Source organism: Perognathus longimembris, chromosome 13, assembly GCF_023159225.1.
Source record: "Perognathus longimembris pacificus isolate PPM17 chromosome 13, ASM2315922v1, whole genome shotgun sequence".
NCBI classification, from domain to species: Eukaryota; Metazoa; Chordata; class Mammalia; order Rodentia; family Heteromyidae; genus Perognathus; species Perognathus longimembris.
Genome location: NC_063173.1, coordinates 9995200 through 10014151, shown reverse-complemented (window position 1 = coordinate 10014151; position 18952 = coordinate 9995200). Strand labels below are relative to the sequence as shown.

Below are 18952 nucleotides of genomic sequence, written 5' to 3'. Positions count from 1 at the left end.
AATGCTGTCTTCATATATGTCTACTGTTTTCAAATTACTCCCCCTCTGTCTTCCTTGTTGCTTCTCCCTTCTCCTCATTCCTCTACATGTCTGTGCCCATGAGTGCAGTCAGTTCTTTTCATTCATTGAACTCCTCTACAAACACGCAGCAAATACAGTTAGTAAGTACTGACAAGTGCTGCTAGAGGAAACAGATGTTAAGATAGCTCTAACCTCTATGCTCTAACCTCTTTGTCTACTGACTAGTGTCAGTAGACAAATTTGTGTAATGTGTGTTCCTATTTAAAGAAGTGGAGGAACAAAACAGCCATGGTAATTGGTAGACACTATGTTGAAAATGAACTGTACAACCTGACGGTAGGGATGGAAAGGAAAAATGAGGAGAGAGTGAGAGAAGGGGTATTGTTGTCCAAAAAGAAATGTACTCATTTCCTAGTTATGTAAGGGGAACCTCTGTACTTCACTGTTATAACAACAATGATTTTTTAAAAATATTTTCTTACTTGATACATACTATTTGATGAGCATAAAACCTGCAATGAATTGTATTTTATTCATTTGGATGAAAATTGTCTGATATATATTACTAACTCAATAAATATAAAAAACTTTACATTAAGTAAAATGCCAAAAGGCACATTTTATAGTATGAGCTCTGAAAAAAAAGTCCACTTTGTTCAACCTCAGAGGAGAAAATGCATATCTGAAGATTTGGGTATTTCTTTCTTTGTGTGTATCTCTGTGAATAATTGAAATAAGAATAATGATTTTGATGGTGAAAGTAAACTTTGGGAAGTAGTTGAACTTGCAAATATACATTTGTGGTGCTCAAAATCAAACTCAGAGCTCTGTATGTGCAAAGCAAGTGCTGTACTGATGAACCACCCCCTCAGGTCTGAACTTGTAAATCCAGTCTATAAATACCCATGGTGTACCGTGCTCAGAAATTTGAGAGAAAAGTATGAAACAGAAAAGTATGAAACAATGCCCACTAGTAGGGAAGAGAGAGAAATTATAAGGATGAACTGATGGAAGGATAGAAATGGGTGGGTGGGTGGATGGATGGAATCCATAGACATACCTTAAGTTTGATGGGTTTTCAACAAATGTCATTTCCTTTCCCTATCCTCTTCCCCTTTTCCTTTGCTTTGTTAAAATATTTGTCACTTAAGATATAATAGTGCCAACATATTGAAGGGTCACTCTACCAAAGGTGGTAGAACATAAGTCAAGTTTTACTCAACATTTCATTTTACTTGTGGATTATTATTCTAACACTTTAAACAAGTTTCTAAATGCCTATTTATAATAATCTTAGCTACTAATAATCTAGAGTCAATGCAGCATTCTTTCATTTAGGCAGCATCCAATGATCTTTCTTAGGATTTATATTACAGATACTCTGAATATGTTTTAAGAGAATCATCCTGTTTTGACACATCATTATTTCAAAAAAGTTTTATTTTTTATTTTAAATATCATGTAAAGAGGTATTAAAGTAACATAAGTCAGATAAAGAATACATTTCTTTTTGAACAATGCCATCCATTCCCCCCACCCCTCTGTTTATTTTCACCAGTGTTCAGTGACATGATACGTTTGTAGTTTTTATTATCTTGTCAACTCTTAAGTGTCTAAAACAATGATTATTTTAAACCGATAGCCCCAAATTAGAAAGCTAATAATAAAATATTTTTCTACTTTTTAAACTTAAATACTTTAAGAAATCAAAAGGGAAAAACACATGAAGTAAGCACATTGATGAGTGAATTCACATTCTCTGGGACCGACACTTTTTCTATGCAGATAATACCTGCCTATAAGTTAGTTGATCAAGAAAGGCTTTTTTACAATCCCCATTAAATTCAATGAATGGTGAAGGGTAAATTGGACCCATTATAATTTTCCATCCCTTATGTAATATTCATAATCAGAGCATTACATAAGAGTGCGCTAACAGTAACAAAAGGAACCATTTAAATTCCCACTTCCTAAGAGAATGGGACTCTGCTTGACAGACACAGCTTCCTGCCCGATTAGTAGCTCGCCCCTGCACCCCCTGAGGGCCAAGAGACCTGCTCTCCTTCCAGGGATATAATAAACCCTCCCAACACTGGGAAAATGAGGCAAACAAGCCCACTTCATTTCAACTTGTCAGCTTTAAATAAAAATCTCTGGAGCTGAAAATGAGAAACTTGAGGGAAGATAATGTGTGAAGTAACCAAATGCAACATTGAGACAAAACATATTGCATGACATTTCCCCCCTAATCTGCCACATTTTTTTTTTCAAATTTCACCATAGATAACTTTTAATGAGCTCTCATGTCAAGGAAACTTTGAAGAAAAATGCTTCATTTTATTTATTTCTTTTCTCCTCTCGTGCCTACTGATGCCTTAACATTTTCTCATCATCATAAACCTCTGTAGTACTTTAATGAGTGATCTATAACCTTGGAAACAACTCTTAATTATCGCTTTTTAAGTCATATACCATAAGCAGAGCACACTGGGGAAAAAGTGCATTCTTCTGTGTTAGTTACTTACTTACATATTTTTTCCCTAGTATTGATTTTATACCAAACATAGTAGATTATGTGTTCTGAGTTTAAGGGTAAAATATATTCTGATGAAGATAAACCATGATCAATAATGCAAGCCTCTTCCCTTAACCTGTGCCTAGTGTCCATCATCCTTCAACCCCAGCACAGGTTCAAACTCCTTGCTGCCTTGCACTCAGGAGGCGCCAAGCCTCGTTCCTTCTGAACTTCTTTAGTTTCAAATGTCTGTAATGGTTCGAATGTCTCTCGACTGTCTTTATGCTTTAGAGAATGGACACATCTTTGCTAGAAGGTCACCATCCCTGAAACCGGGCAGGTAGCATGGTTTATGTGTTTCCCAGTTGGAGAGCAGATGGGCAAATCAGACTTTTTCCTGCATGATGTAGAGTGTTCTCAAATTTAATTTGATCATATACCTAAAATTTTTTTTATTTATTACTGTTATTTGGAGGTGATGTACAGAGTGGTTACAGTGGTATCAGTCAGGTAATGAATACATTTTTTTTAAAGAGTGGCATCTCTTCCCTCCTTTTCTCCCAGTTATTTCTTCCCAGTCTTTCCCCCACAAGCTGTATAGTTATTTTCAACATTAAACACATTTTCCTGAGTTTTGTTTGCAGCATTATGTTTCTTGAATTTTGCACATAAGCTTAGAATATTTTCCCTATACTCTTAGGCTCTCTTATTCCAAGATAAAATTTATGATTTCGGGGCTGGGAATATGGCCTAGTGGCAAGAGTGCTTGCCTCCTACACATGAGGCTCTTGGTTTGATTCCCCAGCACCACATATATGGAAAATGGCCAGAAGGGGCGCTGTGGCTCAGGTGGCAGAGTGCTAGCCTTGAGTGGGAAGAAGCCAGGGATGGTGCTCAGGCCCTGAGTCCAAGGCCCAGGACTGGCCAAAAAAAAAAAAAAAAAAAAAATTATGATTTCAACTTTTGTTTTCAAATTCCTAAATTGAGTGAATGACAATATTTATGAGAGATATGACTCCAGTCAGAAGCGCTGATATCTCACTGTTAAATGTCCTTTCAAACACTCTATTGTAATTGCAAATATATATATATTTTAATTTTATTTGAGAATAGGAAAGAATATATGGATTGTAGACTAAATATTTTTGTTTGTGGCTTTAACAAATCATTCCATAATCGAAGAACTATCAGGCTGGTTGTTTTTCAACCCATTTAATTCTCTTGTATAATAGAAACAAAATAAACATTATGTCACGTGAGGGGTAAATTAATGTTATGCATGGTGTATTTTCTCACTATGCTTCACCTAAAATTATTTAAAAAATAAAAGAAATCTGGGTTCCAGTGGTTCAGGGATACACCAAGGACCTGAGTTCATGTCCCAGGTCTGGCAACAAAATAATAACAGAAGATAGATAGATACAAGGGAAGGAAGAAAGAAAGAGATAGAGAGAGAAGGAAGAAAGAGAGAAGGAAAAAGAGAAAGAGAAAAGAGAGGAAGAAATAGAGAGAGAGAGGAAAGGAAAGGAAAGGAAAGGAAAGGAAAGGAAAGGAAAGGAAAGGAAAGGAAAGGAAAGGAAAGGAAAGGAAAGGAAAGGAAAGGGAGAGAGGAAGAGAGGGAGGGAGGGAAGAGAGAGAGGAGGAAGGAAGGAAGGAAGGAAGGAAAGAGAAAGAAAGAAAAGAAAGAAAGAGAGAAAGAAAGAAAGAGAGAGAGAAAGAAAGAAAAGGATATAATGAAAGCTAACTGGACCTAGTTACTAAACAGCCAGCAAAAACTGTGACTTGTGGTATTAGGGGGTTTGAATGCATATATCCCATTTCTTTGTGTGTGCCAGTATTAGGGCTTAAACTCAGGGCACAGGCACCATGCTTTAGCTTTTTCGCTCGAGTGTTACTCTACCATTTGAGTAGCTGCTCCACTTGCAGTTTTTTGCTGTTGTTGGAGATAAGCTACTCAGGAGGCTCAGATCCTCAGTTTCTCTTGAGAAGCTAGGTTTACAGGTGTGGCTCTTCAGCACCTGGCTCATACACTGTATTTTGCAACCAGTAGAATTCTTCAAAAGCTCAAACTTATTTTCTTCAGTTCCAATAAGATTAGTCCCTCCTAGCCTTCTGAAGCCTTAATTTTGGTATTGCTTTTTAATTTTAATAATCTGCTGTCTTAACTCTCACCTAGGTATAATGTATAGTCTGAAGTAGTTTTATGATTACTATTTCAAGTCAAAAAAAGGTGCAAAGCAATAAGTTCATTTCCTTAGAAAATATCTGTTCTAAGAGGAGGATCTTTGTTTCTCCACAGTGACGGCTGGGCTGACAGGTACGATGTGACGGATGGGTATCAGCGAGAAGCTGTGGGTGGAATCACCATCAAGCTCCAGTCTCCCGATGTCAAGTGGTTTGATGACTATTACCTGAAACTCCGGCCAGAAACAAACCTTCGGAACCCTTGGTTTCAGGAATTCTGGCAGCATCGCTTCCAGTGCCGTCTGGAAGGATTTGCACAGGAGAACAGCAAATACAACAAGACTTGCAATAGTAAGCAGACTCATTATTTCATTTCAAGTGGATAACACTACCATTGCAATTTACATAAATTGTGTCATGGGAATAGTGCCTGTAATTTGTTAGAGAAGAGGACTCATAAATAGAATAAGCATTGCCACTTAATGGTGATAAACAGGTCTTATTCTCACCAAGAAAAGATATATCTGAGCAAGTGTTTACTCTGCTGAGATTTAATATGTTTAGTTTGTTTCTATTTATACCAGTAAAAAAAAGTTGGATGTGTTTCTGCAGGGCATTTGGGCTAAAAGGAACATATGAGCTCAGAATAGAACTATCCTTGACATTCTTGAAGATAGTGATTATCTTCTACTCCTTTCTGTAATCTTGGCCAGTTCACATAGTAATGCAAGATATATGAAACCGTAAATATATGAATACGTGAATACTTAAGGGCTGATACAACTGCAACTTACATAAATCAACCAGGAAAGAGCATGATTTTGCTATGCCTCATCATGTTGTTTCAAGAAACATAACTTGAACAGAGTTAGGTATTCAGCCATTCATCAAAAGCTTTGTATTCAGGGTATTAACTAGTCCTGAGTCAAAAGCTTGGTCTCTAGGATGGGCATTGGTTACAGCAACAAATATTTTAGTGTTATCAGCAAAGATCTGGCACATCCTAAAAAAAGTGTAACTCAAATAGTCAGGAAAATATGATTCTGATCCATATGTAAATTCTGAAAAGATTTTGTTTTATTGAAATTAACAAGAGATGTGACAACACTCATCCCACCCACACCTTCTTCCAGAAAATGATGGAAATGATAAGTGGTGATTTGTGAATATATTCTAAGGGCAGTGGATGACAACCCCTCACCAACATGTGTTCAAGGGACTTCTGCCAGGATCATCTATCCCCTCTTCTGATTCTTTTTTCATGTTCTTATTGCTTTACTGCAAAAACAAGAACACAGCACATTGTCATCATCAAACACAGACACATCCAATCAACATCAAAGAGATTGGATAGGTTCAGTGTACTTTTATATTATCAAATACGTGATTAGTAACAAAAGTGATCTTAGAAATGTCCAAGGACTTTGAACAAACACAAGGTCTGCAGCAATAGGTGGGGCCCTAGCAAGATGGAGGGGGCTTGAATGTGGGAAACCGTTTTGATTAGACTCTATATGATTTTTCAAGAGTCATTTATGTCGGGGAATCGTAGCCTTCTCACTTTCCAATAGAACTAAATGTATCTGATACATAAAGATGTTGAGAAATAATTAAACACACAAATTACATGATTTACAGCTATCTGGTAAAGAATGTAAGGAACAGAGCAGATACTTAGTCAGATAGCTGAACACCTAATTCATTTCAGGACATTAAGACATCACCCCATTTTCCCATTCAACTATTTCTCCAATTTGGAGACTGTTTTAGCTTCTCTGATTTCTCATTAATTTTTTTTTTTTTTTGCCAGTCATGGGGCTTGAACTCGGGACCTGGACCCTATCGTTGAGTTTCTCTTGCTCAAGACTAGCACTCTGCCATTTGAGCCACAGCACCGCTTCCAGTTTTTTTGTGTATGTGGTACCCAGGGCTTCATGCAATGTAAGCCACATTCCCAGTCCTCATTCATTTTTTTTTTTTTTTTGCCAGTTCTGTGGCTTGAACTCAGGGACCTGAGCACTGTCCCTGAGCTTCTTTTGCACAAGGCTAGCACTCTACCACTTGAACCACAGCACCACTTCTGGCTTTTTCTGTGTATGTGGTGCTGAGGAATCGAACCCAGGGCTTCATGCATGCTAGAGAAGCCACTCTACCACTAAGCCGCATTCCCAGCCCTTTTTATTTGAAACGCCTTCCTTCTTAAAGGATGCCATGCTTCTCTCTTCCCTTGCTGGAGGTGTTGCTTAGATACAGTCTTGGTGGGCTCTGGTCGATTTCTGTGAAGATATTGTTTCTATGGAAACTGTCATGTCACAACTTCCTTTAAGGCTGCTGCTACGCTCTTGTCCATGTGAGTGGAGACACCGCCATTCTTCACTCTCGTCCTCCCTTGGAATCCTGTCTGAAAGCAGGTGTTGTTTGATATACAAACCTGGACACTTGATGTATAATATCTGTTATTCTTCTCAAGAGGAAAGTACTAGTATTATCTTTGTGTGTGCGTGAGTGTGTACACCTGTACACATACTCTCACAGATCAAACCTGGAGCTTCCCCATGCTAGGCAGGGGCTCTATCACTGTGTCATACCCCCAGTCACGCTTAGCTTTTATTTTGAAACAGAATCTTAGGCGCCCACAGTGGCCTCTAGTTTGCTGGGTTGCCCAGGAAGAGCACTGATCCTCTGTCTCCAGCTCCTGAGTAGCTGAGAACACTGGCTAAGGCCCTTAGACCTAGCTATTACTGTGTGTGGTGTGTGTGTGTGTGTGTGTGTGTGTGTGTGCGCGTGCGTGTGCATGTGTGCACATGTGTGCATGCATGTGTGTGTGTGCGTGTGTACACGCACGCCATTCCTGGGGCTTGAACTCAAAGCCTGGGCGCTGTCCCTGAGCTTTTTTGCTCAAGGCTACTGCCCTACCACTTGAGTCACATCTCCACTTGCGGCTTTTGGGTGTTCAATTGGAGACAGGATCCCGGACTTCCCTGCCCAGGCTGGCTTCAAACCCGCCAGATCTTCGCCCTTTGAATAGCTGCGATTCATGTGAGCTGCAGGGACCAGGTCTTATTGCCTTCATTTTAAGTATAACGTAGGAAGACAAAATTACTTCCTCAAAGTCACATTAAGCACTGAGTCTTAGAATTAAATTTAGATTCGCCTAGAGTTTAACCAATGTGTGTTACAAAAGGAATAGGAAGTAATAGTTGAATCTTATACTTCAATTTGAGTTATCTGATAACCAATATAATTATTATATTGATTCTTTTGCAACATGTTGTCTTTGAGGTTACATATTTTAGTATTTGTGTGTGTGTGTGTGTGTGTGTGTGTGTGTGCAAGTACTGGATGCAAGGGTTTGAAATAAGGACTCTGTGGTCTTCCTTAGCTTTTTTACTCAAGGCTGTCTCTCTATTGCTTTAGCCATGCCTCCATTTCAATTTGTTTCTTATTAACAGTCTCTTAGATTTGTCTGCTTGGGTTGGCTTTAACCATTATCCAAAGATCTCCGCCTCCTGAGTGGGCAGGATTACATACAGGAGCCAATGTACCACTGACCCAGATTTATAGTATCCATTTTAAGACTTTTTCACATAACTTACAAAGGATGTGGGTCCTTTGTAGGATAAATGCATTATGAACTGCGTAGTCAGAGGCTTGACTTTTTACTTCCACATTATTTCTCTCATCAACTATTTTCTCTTTGGCCTATTTGGGATTCAGAAACATTCTTTACTTGTCATTCTTTGCTGCTCTCCTTTGTATTTATCAATGGTTTTCATTTTTGTATTCTTTTACTTTTTAAGAGTCTTGTTTCATTTCTCATTTCAACCCATTTAGGCATTTTTACTGGATAAATAGACTGTAATAAGAAATTACCACATGAATACTTTAATTTACTACACACCACTAAAGGTTGGTTCTTACACACATTTCTAAATCTTACTATTATTTCACTCTATATCCTCTACCATACTTCTTTGGAGTTTATATATAATTGACTCTATATATTTATGTACTGGGCTTCATATGATGGATGTCCTAAACAATCAATACTAACAGTTATGGAAGAGTTAAGCGGTATTATAAATCTATCATAGTAAATTAAAAATATTCAGAATAAATGTCTTCTATAATTGTTTATCTAACTGTAATAAAGGTGACTGAGTTAGATTAAACAGTGTTTCCTAAAAACTGCCTACTGTTGCATTTCTCAGTCAATCTGAGTATCTTTCTTACAATTCCCCTTCCCCCTGCCATGCACTTGGAAGCTCCGTCTACAGTGTCTCCTTGACACATTCTGTAGTTTCTAGAAATGTCACCCATGACATTAACACACAGACATCTTCACCTAGATGTCCTAAGGGCACCTCAAACTTAGATACACATATCTAAAATTAACTTCATTATAACTTCTACAATCTTCATCCCAAACTTTGCTTGCCTCCTTTTCATAACTCCAGTGTAAGTAAATGTTATACTCATCTAACTTCTCTCCCAAGATATATGAATGGATGATTCCTTTTCCTTCTAGCCAATAGAAGAGCAAATACTGTTAATTCTACCATTTCCGTAATTCTTCACTGCTATGTGAATTCACTACTATGAAATTGTCCACTAGTACTGACTTGCACTGTTGCTATGTGTAATATCATTATCCATATCTTAAGTAATATAATCTCCCTAGCTAATCATTTTGATACAAACTTCTCCTTCATTTATTTAGGTTAAAATTAATCCTAAGGGGATTCAGATAAGTAATTAATCTTACCACACTCTCTCACTCTTAAAGGTTTGCCTTCAGTCTCATGTAGACAAAAAGAACCCAAACTTTTGTTTTTACTATAATTAAAACTTGTCTAATTGGTGACTTATAATTTTCAAGTCTTATCTTCTGTTCACAAAACCACTGACACTTACACCAACCACTTGAAAAATTGTTTTCTCCCACTTAGAATGGCCTATCAGATTGTTAAATTGTCTGTGTTGTTATCCCAGCACAAAATTCCTCAGGGAAAAGCCACTCACTTCAAGTTATCAGTCAGGGCCAAGGTGCTCATGTTCTGATGGCGTCTGCTCTATTCACTCTCATGTCTCTGAAACTCTACGTCCTTTACATCTTACAGCCTTTATCTTCTGCCTTCTTTTTGTTATGCATCAAATTAGGTATTGGATACAAACAGCCCCCCCATATTAAGTCACTATGTGTATTATGACATTATAGGCATGTACATTTGAGTTTGAAGCTGGACAGTGGGGGCTCACACTTGTAATCCTAACTATTAAGGAGGCTGTGATCTCCAGTTAGCCAGCAAAATGCTGGAAGGTTGGCTCGGTTTTACAGCTCTACCTTGAATGGAAGTCCAAGAAGGAGCAGGAGAGCCTTGACTTCAAGAGCCAGTGCCAGACCAAACGAACAAACGAACAAGAATGGGAATGAGGCAAACGGGTTCAGAAGAACACTCTAGTACTCAATGTAACTATGTAACCCAAGCTTTACTAAATGGCAATAAGATTCTCTCTTGCGGTCCAGCGGTGGCTACTGGGATATGCTTATTTTAAGAAAAAGTTAAGCACAGTTAAGCTTTGGAAATTTAGCAACTATACTCTTACTGCATGAAAGGCCTTTGCGAATCACATGTGAAATAATTTCTTCTAGTAGACTCTTTCTCCACTCTACCCTCCCCCAACATTCTCCCATTCCCCCAGGAATTTTGGCCACCAATTTGCTTGACTATATTCCTTCCTTCTTTGCAAGCTTTATCTCTTCTTTTCTCAAGGTTCTCTCATGCCAAAATAACCTCTCCCCTCCGCAGTTCATCTGTAGTGCTGTTTCGTCATTTTGTTTTTCCTTTACCTTTGAGGATGGGTTGGATGCTCACTTTTTGAACCCAAAGCTGCTGATAAAGTCACTTTGCTACACATAGGGTTATTTATCCCAGAGAAAACAAGATACTTCCCGAGAATCTGAAGCAGTTACAAACAATAGATGGACATACAAATAAAAATTACTCATATCCTTTTACCAGCATGAAAATATTTATGGTCATTTTTCTTTATACTATCTTAAACTTCTCTGCTTTCTAAAATCTTAGCAGAATGATTTGTGTTTATAGCAAATATTGCATAGATGGTTTTAGACAAACATGACCACTTTGCTCTCAAAGTCAGGTAAAGTTACAATGGCTAACTAGACAACCTGAAGAAAGAATTCTCAGGCTTGGGCCTGAGGCCTGGGTCACTGCAGACTTCATGCCTGGGCCTGAAATCGTACGGCATTAAATGACCTCAGTGTATAGTTAATGAGTGGTTAGTGAGCTGTGAATGTGTAGCTGTTGTGGTTAACAAGTATGATGCAACTTTTTTTTTTCTTTTTGGTTATTGGGCATAGACCCTACAACGTTGTACTTGTTAGGCAAGTGTTTTGCCATGGACCTACATCCCAGCACAAAAGGGTGGATCTTGATCCAAATCTTGCCCTAGGCAAAAGTGAGAACCTATCTGAAAAAATAACCTGAGAACAAAGAACTGAGGGCATCACTGTCTAAGAAGCCCCCAACCCCACACATCAAAGAAAATTAACTATGTAAAGGGCTGCGGTGTTTTTGAGCTCTGCGTTTAACAAATTATAAATTAAATTTAAGAACTGAAGTCAGCTCATTAATGTTTTTTAAGACAAATGTACTAAAGTACAAATAATATTTTTGCACTAAAGTACAAAATAAATTGGTCTTAGCGGCCTGGTAATGTTTCTCTTTCTACTACAGTTTCTAACTCCAGTTTCCAGCTGGATTTGTTCACATTTTCCTTGATGCATGTATTCACTAAGACTGCAAGTGGCTGTGGCGTAGCACACTACCAAACCCATTCTTTGGAATTTTATATTCAGCTATCTGTCTTACTAGTAAAAATGTGCATTCGTAGTTTAGCTATAGATCAAAACACATGAATATCTCTCAGACATAACTGGAAAAAGTAAAGTTGCCTATTGAGAGGAAATAATTTTCTGAATGATAGTGGGTAACCTGTAACAATAATTTAAGCATCTTTCCACAGATAAAGGAAAAAAGAAAGTTATATATGTACATGTATATATGTATGTGTATATGTATACACATATATATATAGAACCAGATGCACAATACATGACACATAGACATATATGTATAATTTGAATATATATGTGCTTACCTACAGAAACAATGAAATATTTCATATTTTAAAAAAAGAAACTACTACTACTTGGGGCAAAATGTTTGAATGTAACATACTAACCAAAACAAAAGACAGAGAAAGACAAATACTGCCTGATTTTACTTTTATGCGGAATCTAAAAGGAGTGGATATTATAAAGGCAAAGAAGATCGGTGATTTCCAGAGCTTGTGAAGTGAGGGAAATGGGAAGTTGTTGATCCAGGGTACAAATGTGAGGTGACAAATTCTAGTAACTGAAACAAAACAACAACAACAACAACAAAACCCACTAAACATTGTCTCCCTCCAGGAGATGACTCAGCACAGCACACATCTTGTGTAATAGTGCCACTCCCAGAACCAATATGGAAACTATTTTTAATTGTAATTTCCTGGCTGGTACTGATGCTACATGCGTTTATTCGTGTTACCATGGTAACTAAGTAGGATGGTTGTTTCCACACTCTTCATAGTTGGCCTAGTGTTTTGACATTTCAGTAATTGCCAGTGTCATAACCTTTAAAAATTGTAGAAAATTGGTACCCAGGCCAGATGCTGTGAAATAAAGAAGCTTCTGTGCCCTACAGCTGTGATGTGTCACTGAAGTGACAAGAAAGCCTTCTATCCAAGATAGGTCACTGAGGAAATGATGTGAAAGTGCTTGACCATTAAAAGATAATTCACATTAATAAGTTATTATTAAGGCCTTGTAACATAGAACAATGCAGAGGTGGGATCCTAGGGAAATAGCTGATCTGCTACTTAACGTCATGGTATCTAAATTCTGGTCAAGAACAAAAATGAACTATTAGAACTAGAAAAAATATTTGTACTTTCAACAAATTTATGTTGAGTACCTACTATTTGCTACTTAGTATTATTTTCTGCTAGATGCTGGAGTTACAGCACTAAATAAAATAAACCAAATTACTTACCTTCCTAAAGGATGTATCCTTATTAAGGGGAGATACATCCTGACAAAAGCAATCCATTAAAAACAAAACTCTAGAGAGATAGGTAGAGATAAATATATAGGGATAGATATTTATCAATACGTATGTGTGTTATATATACACACAGAGTGAGCAAGCAAGCCAGTGGGCAAGAGGGAGGGAGGGAGCGAGAGAGAACGAAAGAGAGAGAGAGAGAGAGAGAGAGAGGTCATTGATAGTGGAAAAATAAAGCAGGGTAATGAGATTCAGATTGCTGAAGGATGTAATTTAACTACAGTAGCTAGGGATGACCTTACTGAGAAAGTGACTTTGTATGAAATAGGAAAATGCAGTGTGAAATCTAATCCTATGGATGAAACATTTGGAAGGCCAGTTTGGGGAGCAGAGTAAGTTGGTGGAGGAGCGCTAGCAGAAAATGAGGTAGGACTTCATTGGTCATTACATTGAATTTGGCTCTTTAATAAATAAAAAGTTATTAGAGGCTTATGCAAAGTAATGGCTTAAACTACAACATTTTGTTTGTGTTGTTTCAATTTTGGATTTTTATTTCCAGGTTTTGTGTAGTTACGTTTCTGCTTTGGGTGGTATGTCTCTATCCCAGAACCTGCCTGGCATTAAAGCACTGCTGTAATATGTAAGAGTTAGTAAGAGTCATGGAAGTCTATGAACAAGAGACATACAGTCCACCCAAGGAAAGCTGGAAACAGTGGAACAGGAAAGCCAAGTCACAGGACAGCCTGAGTAAATGCCAAGGTTGAGCTGGAGTCGAAGAGTGCATTGTAAAGTGCTCTTCTTTGGTCACTAATGACACCATTCTAATTCATAAGGTATTGTACCCCTGATGGAGGTCTTGAAGTTTGGCCGAAATATTCATAGACAAAAATTGATAGTAAACTGAAAGAAAGGGCAATGGAAAGAATACATGGATAAGATGAAAGACAAAAGCTCAAGCCATGAGCTTGACACACAGCTTAAATATTTGAAAACTAATATAATGCTACATAGTTGAGTGTTAAGCAAGGCTTGTGATTAAATCCTATTTAAGAAAGTCTGATTATTAATTTTTATGTTATAGGAATTTACCACTAATAGTAAACCTAGTCCAAGTGTTTTCTTCAATGATTATTCCTTCTAATATAATAATCCTCATATTCATATATCAATTCTGTCAGGTACTCAGGACATGATGTGACCAAAAGAATGTCAATTGCAAATCTACCTTGATATATGTGACTATTGTTAGTGAACACAGTTAAGTGATATGTGCCACTTATAGGCCTGCTGTCTAAGAATTCAAAGGTTATGCTGGGTTTCCTTTCTTCCTTCTATATCCAGGTGACTGGAAAATAAGAATGTGTGGATATTAAGGTCATATGATAGAAAAAGTTTGGTTGCCTGAGTCACTTGGGAGATTTATGTATGATTGGCCTAAGAACGTTGTGTGAATAATAAGTAATCTATTATGTTAAGCTATTGGATACTTGAAAGTTGTTAATTATCTTGACTTGCTACCTCCCACTTGTTCCCAAAGGGCAACAATTTCCAGGCTTTTGTCGGGATGTGTAAATTCCAGTCAACACCAAAATGACTATAAGAATTAGAGAATCCATCTGTTTCCATGGTGACTCCCATTTGCCCTCTCAATTCAATTTCTTCTTGGAGTATATCCAGGATATTTGAGCTGTGGCTTCCAAATATTTTCCTGCTTATTTTGAAGCATCATGAGTATTAGAACAGACACTGCATATTACCTAAATGGTGCTTGAATTCTTTTCACTGAGTGGTTTTTTAAATTGAAGTTAGTTATCACAATACTATAGTTTTTACTATATTATTTCTCACAGTACCACTTTAAAAAATCCTAAGCTGGTTTTAAGAGTTATATGGTAGGATGCAATAGCTACTAAATATCTGATCTCTTTAAGTATTTTAGAATTTATGTCAGGATGATAAGAAAAAAAGAAGGAATGGGGCTAGCGGGCAGTCACTATTGAGATGAAGAGAATGGTTTGTCTTGGGTAATCAATGCTTAATGACACTGCATTTTAGTTGAGTGCTGATTGTGAGAGAGTTAGAGGCAAAGTAGTTCCTCCAGATTTAGATGACTAGACTTATTAAAGAATAAAGTTGAGAAAACGACCAGGCACTAGTGGCTCATGCCTGTAATTCTTGCTGCTCAGGAGGCTGAGATCTGAGAATCACAGTGGAAAGCCAACCAGGGCGGGAAAGTCCATTAGACTCTTATCTCCATTTAACCAGTTGAAAGCCAGAAGTAGAGCTGGAGCTCAAAGTGGCAGAGTGCTAGTCTTGAGCAAAAGTGTTTAAGGGCGGTGTCCAAGGCCCTGATCTCCAGCCCCACAAGTAAAAGACAAAAGCTAACAAAGAAACATAAAAAGCCTGTCATGTAGTAGAGGATAAATAGGTTCAACGAGAAGTCTCCTATAGTAATACATAAAGCTGATAATTAAAGTTGGTGAAAAGGAAACAAACAAACAATTTTGAGGTATGTATGTAAGACCATGATTTATCTTTTGTTTTTGTCTTGTTATTATTTTCCTGGAATCTAGGCTTAAACTAAATGTCCCGAGCTTCTTTTGTTCTCAAAGTTTGTATGCTATCACTTGATCCACACCTCCAGTCCAACTTTTTGCTGGTTAGTTGGAGATAGAGCCACAGAGTTTTCTGCTTAGTTTTGCAATATCTTAGCCTGCTGAGTAAGAGTACAGTTGTGAGTGGCACACAATTGGATTTTTCTCACATGTAATAGATAAAAGCCTTTTTAAATAACGGGAAGAAAATGTATACGCAAAGATCACAATTTAAAATACTAGTCTGAGAAGATTATTCAGATTTATTGGAGAAGGAAAAGAGTAGCATTGTAATCAAAGAAGGAAAGAAACGTTATTGGATTTTAGTTACTTGGAATTTCAGAGTGCTACAGAACTTTTACTATAAGGTAAAATATTGGGTAAACTTAGAAACTCCAAAGTGAAGAATAGGGAACAGGCAAAGATTACTTTCCAATTTTAGATGTTTGAAAAAGTGTTAACAGAGAAAGAGGAAAGTAGAACATGTTCTAATTGGAATAATTCTCCATTAAAAATTATAGTTAGTTCTACTTAAAATATTTCTAATTTGAAGTCGCACAGACAGATGTGTACAATTAGAAATGTTCTAGCCACCTTGGTAACCTGCAGTGGTAATGAAGAATCCCTTGTGCACAATCACTAGAGGTTGAGAAGCCAGAATGGAAGCATGAAAAAGTCAAAGCTAGATGTGAATGAAACTGCCTCTAAAATCAACCTTTCAGATAGGAACTGCAGGAAGCACAATATGCTTTCGACCTAAATAGGTTCCACAAATTGACTCATTCATGAGAGGTGAGTTGAGAGAAATCAAAAGAAGGCACACTGAAGACCTCAGAGTGATGTGGGTTTGGATACACTTTGACCTTTGATTTGATTCTCTAACTCGGAAACATAATAGCTCTATGACACTGGACCAATTGCTTAAACTCTCCTCCCTTGCTTCAGCTGTGAAATTTGGGTCATTTGAAATGCCTTCTTCACAGAAACCATAAGAGAACATGGAATAGACTCTAGGAAGCCCTTAGCATAATACCTTAGTAATCCATAGACCGAGTGGAAGATCAAGAGTACCAGTACTATCAGGTTGAGTCCATTTCCTGCCTTAATGATGGATCAGACCCAGGTGTCTCTAGTTCTAGAAACATAAATGTATCCCATAATCTCTACCTTCATCATCTTATAGAAGCCAAACAATCTTCCAAAGCTGATGATTACAGCTTCAGTATATGAACTTTGGAGAAGTTATTTACCTCAGTCCATACCATGTAGTTGCTGGCACTTTTAGTAAAACTCAATAAATTCTATCATTGTTAGAAAAAGTTCTTCAGTATAATATCTTTCTCTGCACATCCTGAACTTCAGAAGAAGTGAAAAACAATGCTAAAAATTAATTCGGATAAAATTATATTTGATTAATATATAAAAGCCCATCCAAATGGATGTCACAAATATCTGATGGTTACAAAGGCACAAATCATAAGAGTTTCGTACCTTTATAGACTGTCTGAAAATCATTTTGGCTACAAAGGTTTCATGTCAGAACATTTTGCATGTTATCCTGTAATTAACATATGTTGTATCTGAGAGAAATCTGGAAAGATATAAAATTTTATCTCAAAGTTATTTTATGGGTTAAAACATTTATCTGCTTTCTGTGGCTTATAACAATGAAGGCTGACACTTATCACAACATCTTGCACTCAGACATGTTGAACTGAAACCCCCTTGTACAACTACGTAAAGATAACTTTATAAAAACAACAAATAATAATAGCTGGGTTTATCAGCATTACTTCTCTGCCATTTTTCTAGCTTTCTAATCTTCTGTATGTGGTCTAACCTATGAAACATGTTCTCAATTTACAGAGCATTTTGGAAGTTATTACCCAGGAAATATGAATCTAAAAGTTTACTGTTTGGCTAGCTGGTTAAAAACGAGCCAGGAACATAACATCTGCCCTATTTCTCTACTATCTGTTGGGGCTCCCTCTCTACCACCTCTGAGTTCTGCCCAGTATTTTTGTGTTTTTCTGGACTATTGCACTACAGCAGTCATTGTCTCAAACTAGAAGTTATTTCTTTGTATTGGGAAAGTGTCTTAGTTTGTTCTGAGTTGTTTTTATTGTAATTAATGAACCTTAACTAATTCCCTCTAGATAAAGCACATGGTTATTCCCTACCCATTATTCTATAGATTAATGATGGCACAATGCTGTTGCTTTATACTTTTAACCCTAATATTAATCTTGGTTCCTTATACTATTCAATCTACCCAATACTCCTCAAGAACAGAAGAATTTGGACCGGTTCTAGGATGCCGCAACCCGCAGCGACCGGGGACAAGACAGCGGACACCAGGCCATAGGAATTGTGGTTTGGGCCACCAGGGGCCTGAGCCGTATGCCAGCTTCAGGCGCCATGGGTCCCTTTCACAAGGTATTTATTGAGTAGAGAACAGGGGCAGACTGCAGAAAGTGAGATCACAATATCCTTGAAGTCACCAACACCAACCATGTGGTATATCAGGACTCAAGTGGTAACTTCTTTATCTTAAGAAGCAGGTGTAAGCATATATTTTTGTCTATACCCAAGTTCCCAGAAAGTTTGGTGTGGAATTAGCCTGCACCTCGGATAGAAATCTGAATTCCCATCAATCCACAACTGGTTGGCGGTCTGGGGAACCCTCGGTGTTCTGAGAGTTCTAGGAGGAGACCTCCATCCTCCCAGCCCTTCTGGGTCTCGCATCTCAGCTTTTGGGGGCCTCTCACACAAGGAAATTGATGGGCCATCTTGGCTGTGGTACAGAAGTGCCATGGATTTAAACACCGAGGATATAAGTGTGGCCTTTTCTGTTTTGTCCATATAAGACAGGAGCCAGCATGGGAAGTTTTCCCCTGAGAGCCAGCAGTCTTCCCTCAGTGAGTCCAGGATAATAAGCCAGGCTGCCTGCATGGTAGAAATCCTGGCTGTTTTCATCGTGGGTACCAGAACGCCTTTATCTGCCCCTCACAGAGCTGCTCTTAGGCCTTGTTTTATTTTTAAAGATTTGAATCTAGGGATGAGGATTCGGTCTTTTTGGTTTTAAACTGAAGTTTTTTCATGGATTGCAGAATAAAAGGAATGCAGCTTTCACATTTCTGACAGTCATTGTTGGGTAAGACTGTATTCTTAGTGAAACCCATGCAGATGTGCGGTGATAGTCTCTATGTTCCAGATCCCCCAGCCATCCGGCATTCTGTGGTTCCTGGAGCTACAGAGGGCATAAGCATCTGCTCTAAGGAATTCTACCAAACCCAGCACAGCCACCTGTCATGGCCACCCACCCCACAAGGCCAACCCAGAGGCCAAGCATGGGTCAAGGAAGCAAACAAAGTATATTAACACTATGTCCACACTTTGAAGAACAAAAGCCACCCCCAACTTTTTCCATCCAGTGTACTCTCAGCATTGAATGGAAAAGAGAAGCAAAGGCAAGACTCGGGAGTGTCCTGGTGATCCAGGTT

At 37.9% G+C, this 18952-nt stretch overlaps 1 protein-coding gene across 2 annotated transcripts in view; it reads left to right on the top strand.

Annotated features, from left to right (window-relative positions):
* The window catches only part of Grm5 (glutamate metabotropic receptor 5), a 398805-nt gene that overhangs the window by 266644 nt on the left and 113209 nt on the right, over positions 1-18952 (top strand). For both annotated transcript variants that reach the window (XM_048359891.1, XM_048359890.1), the window contains exon 3: positions 4836-5071. In XM_048359891.1, the coding sequence (XP_048215848.1) occupies positions 4836-5071 (236 nt within the window). The remainder of the gene's footprint in view (positions 1-4835; positions 5072-18952) is intronic.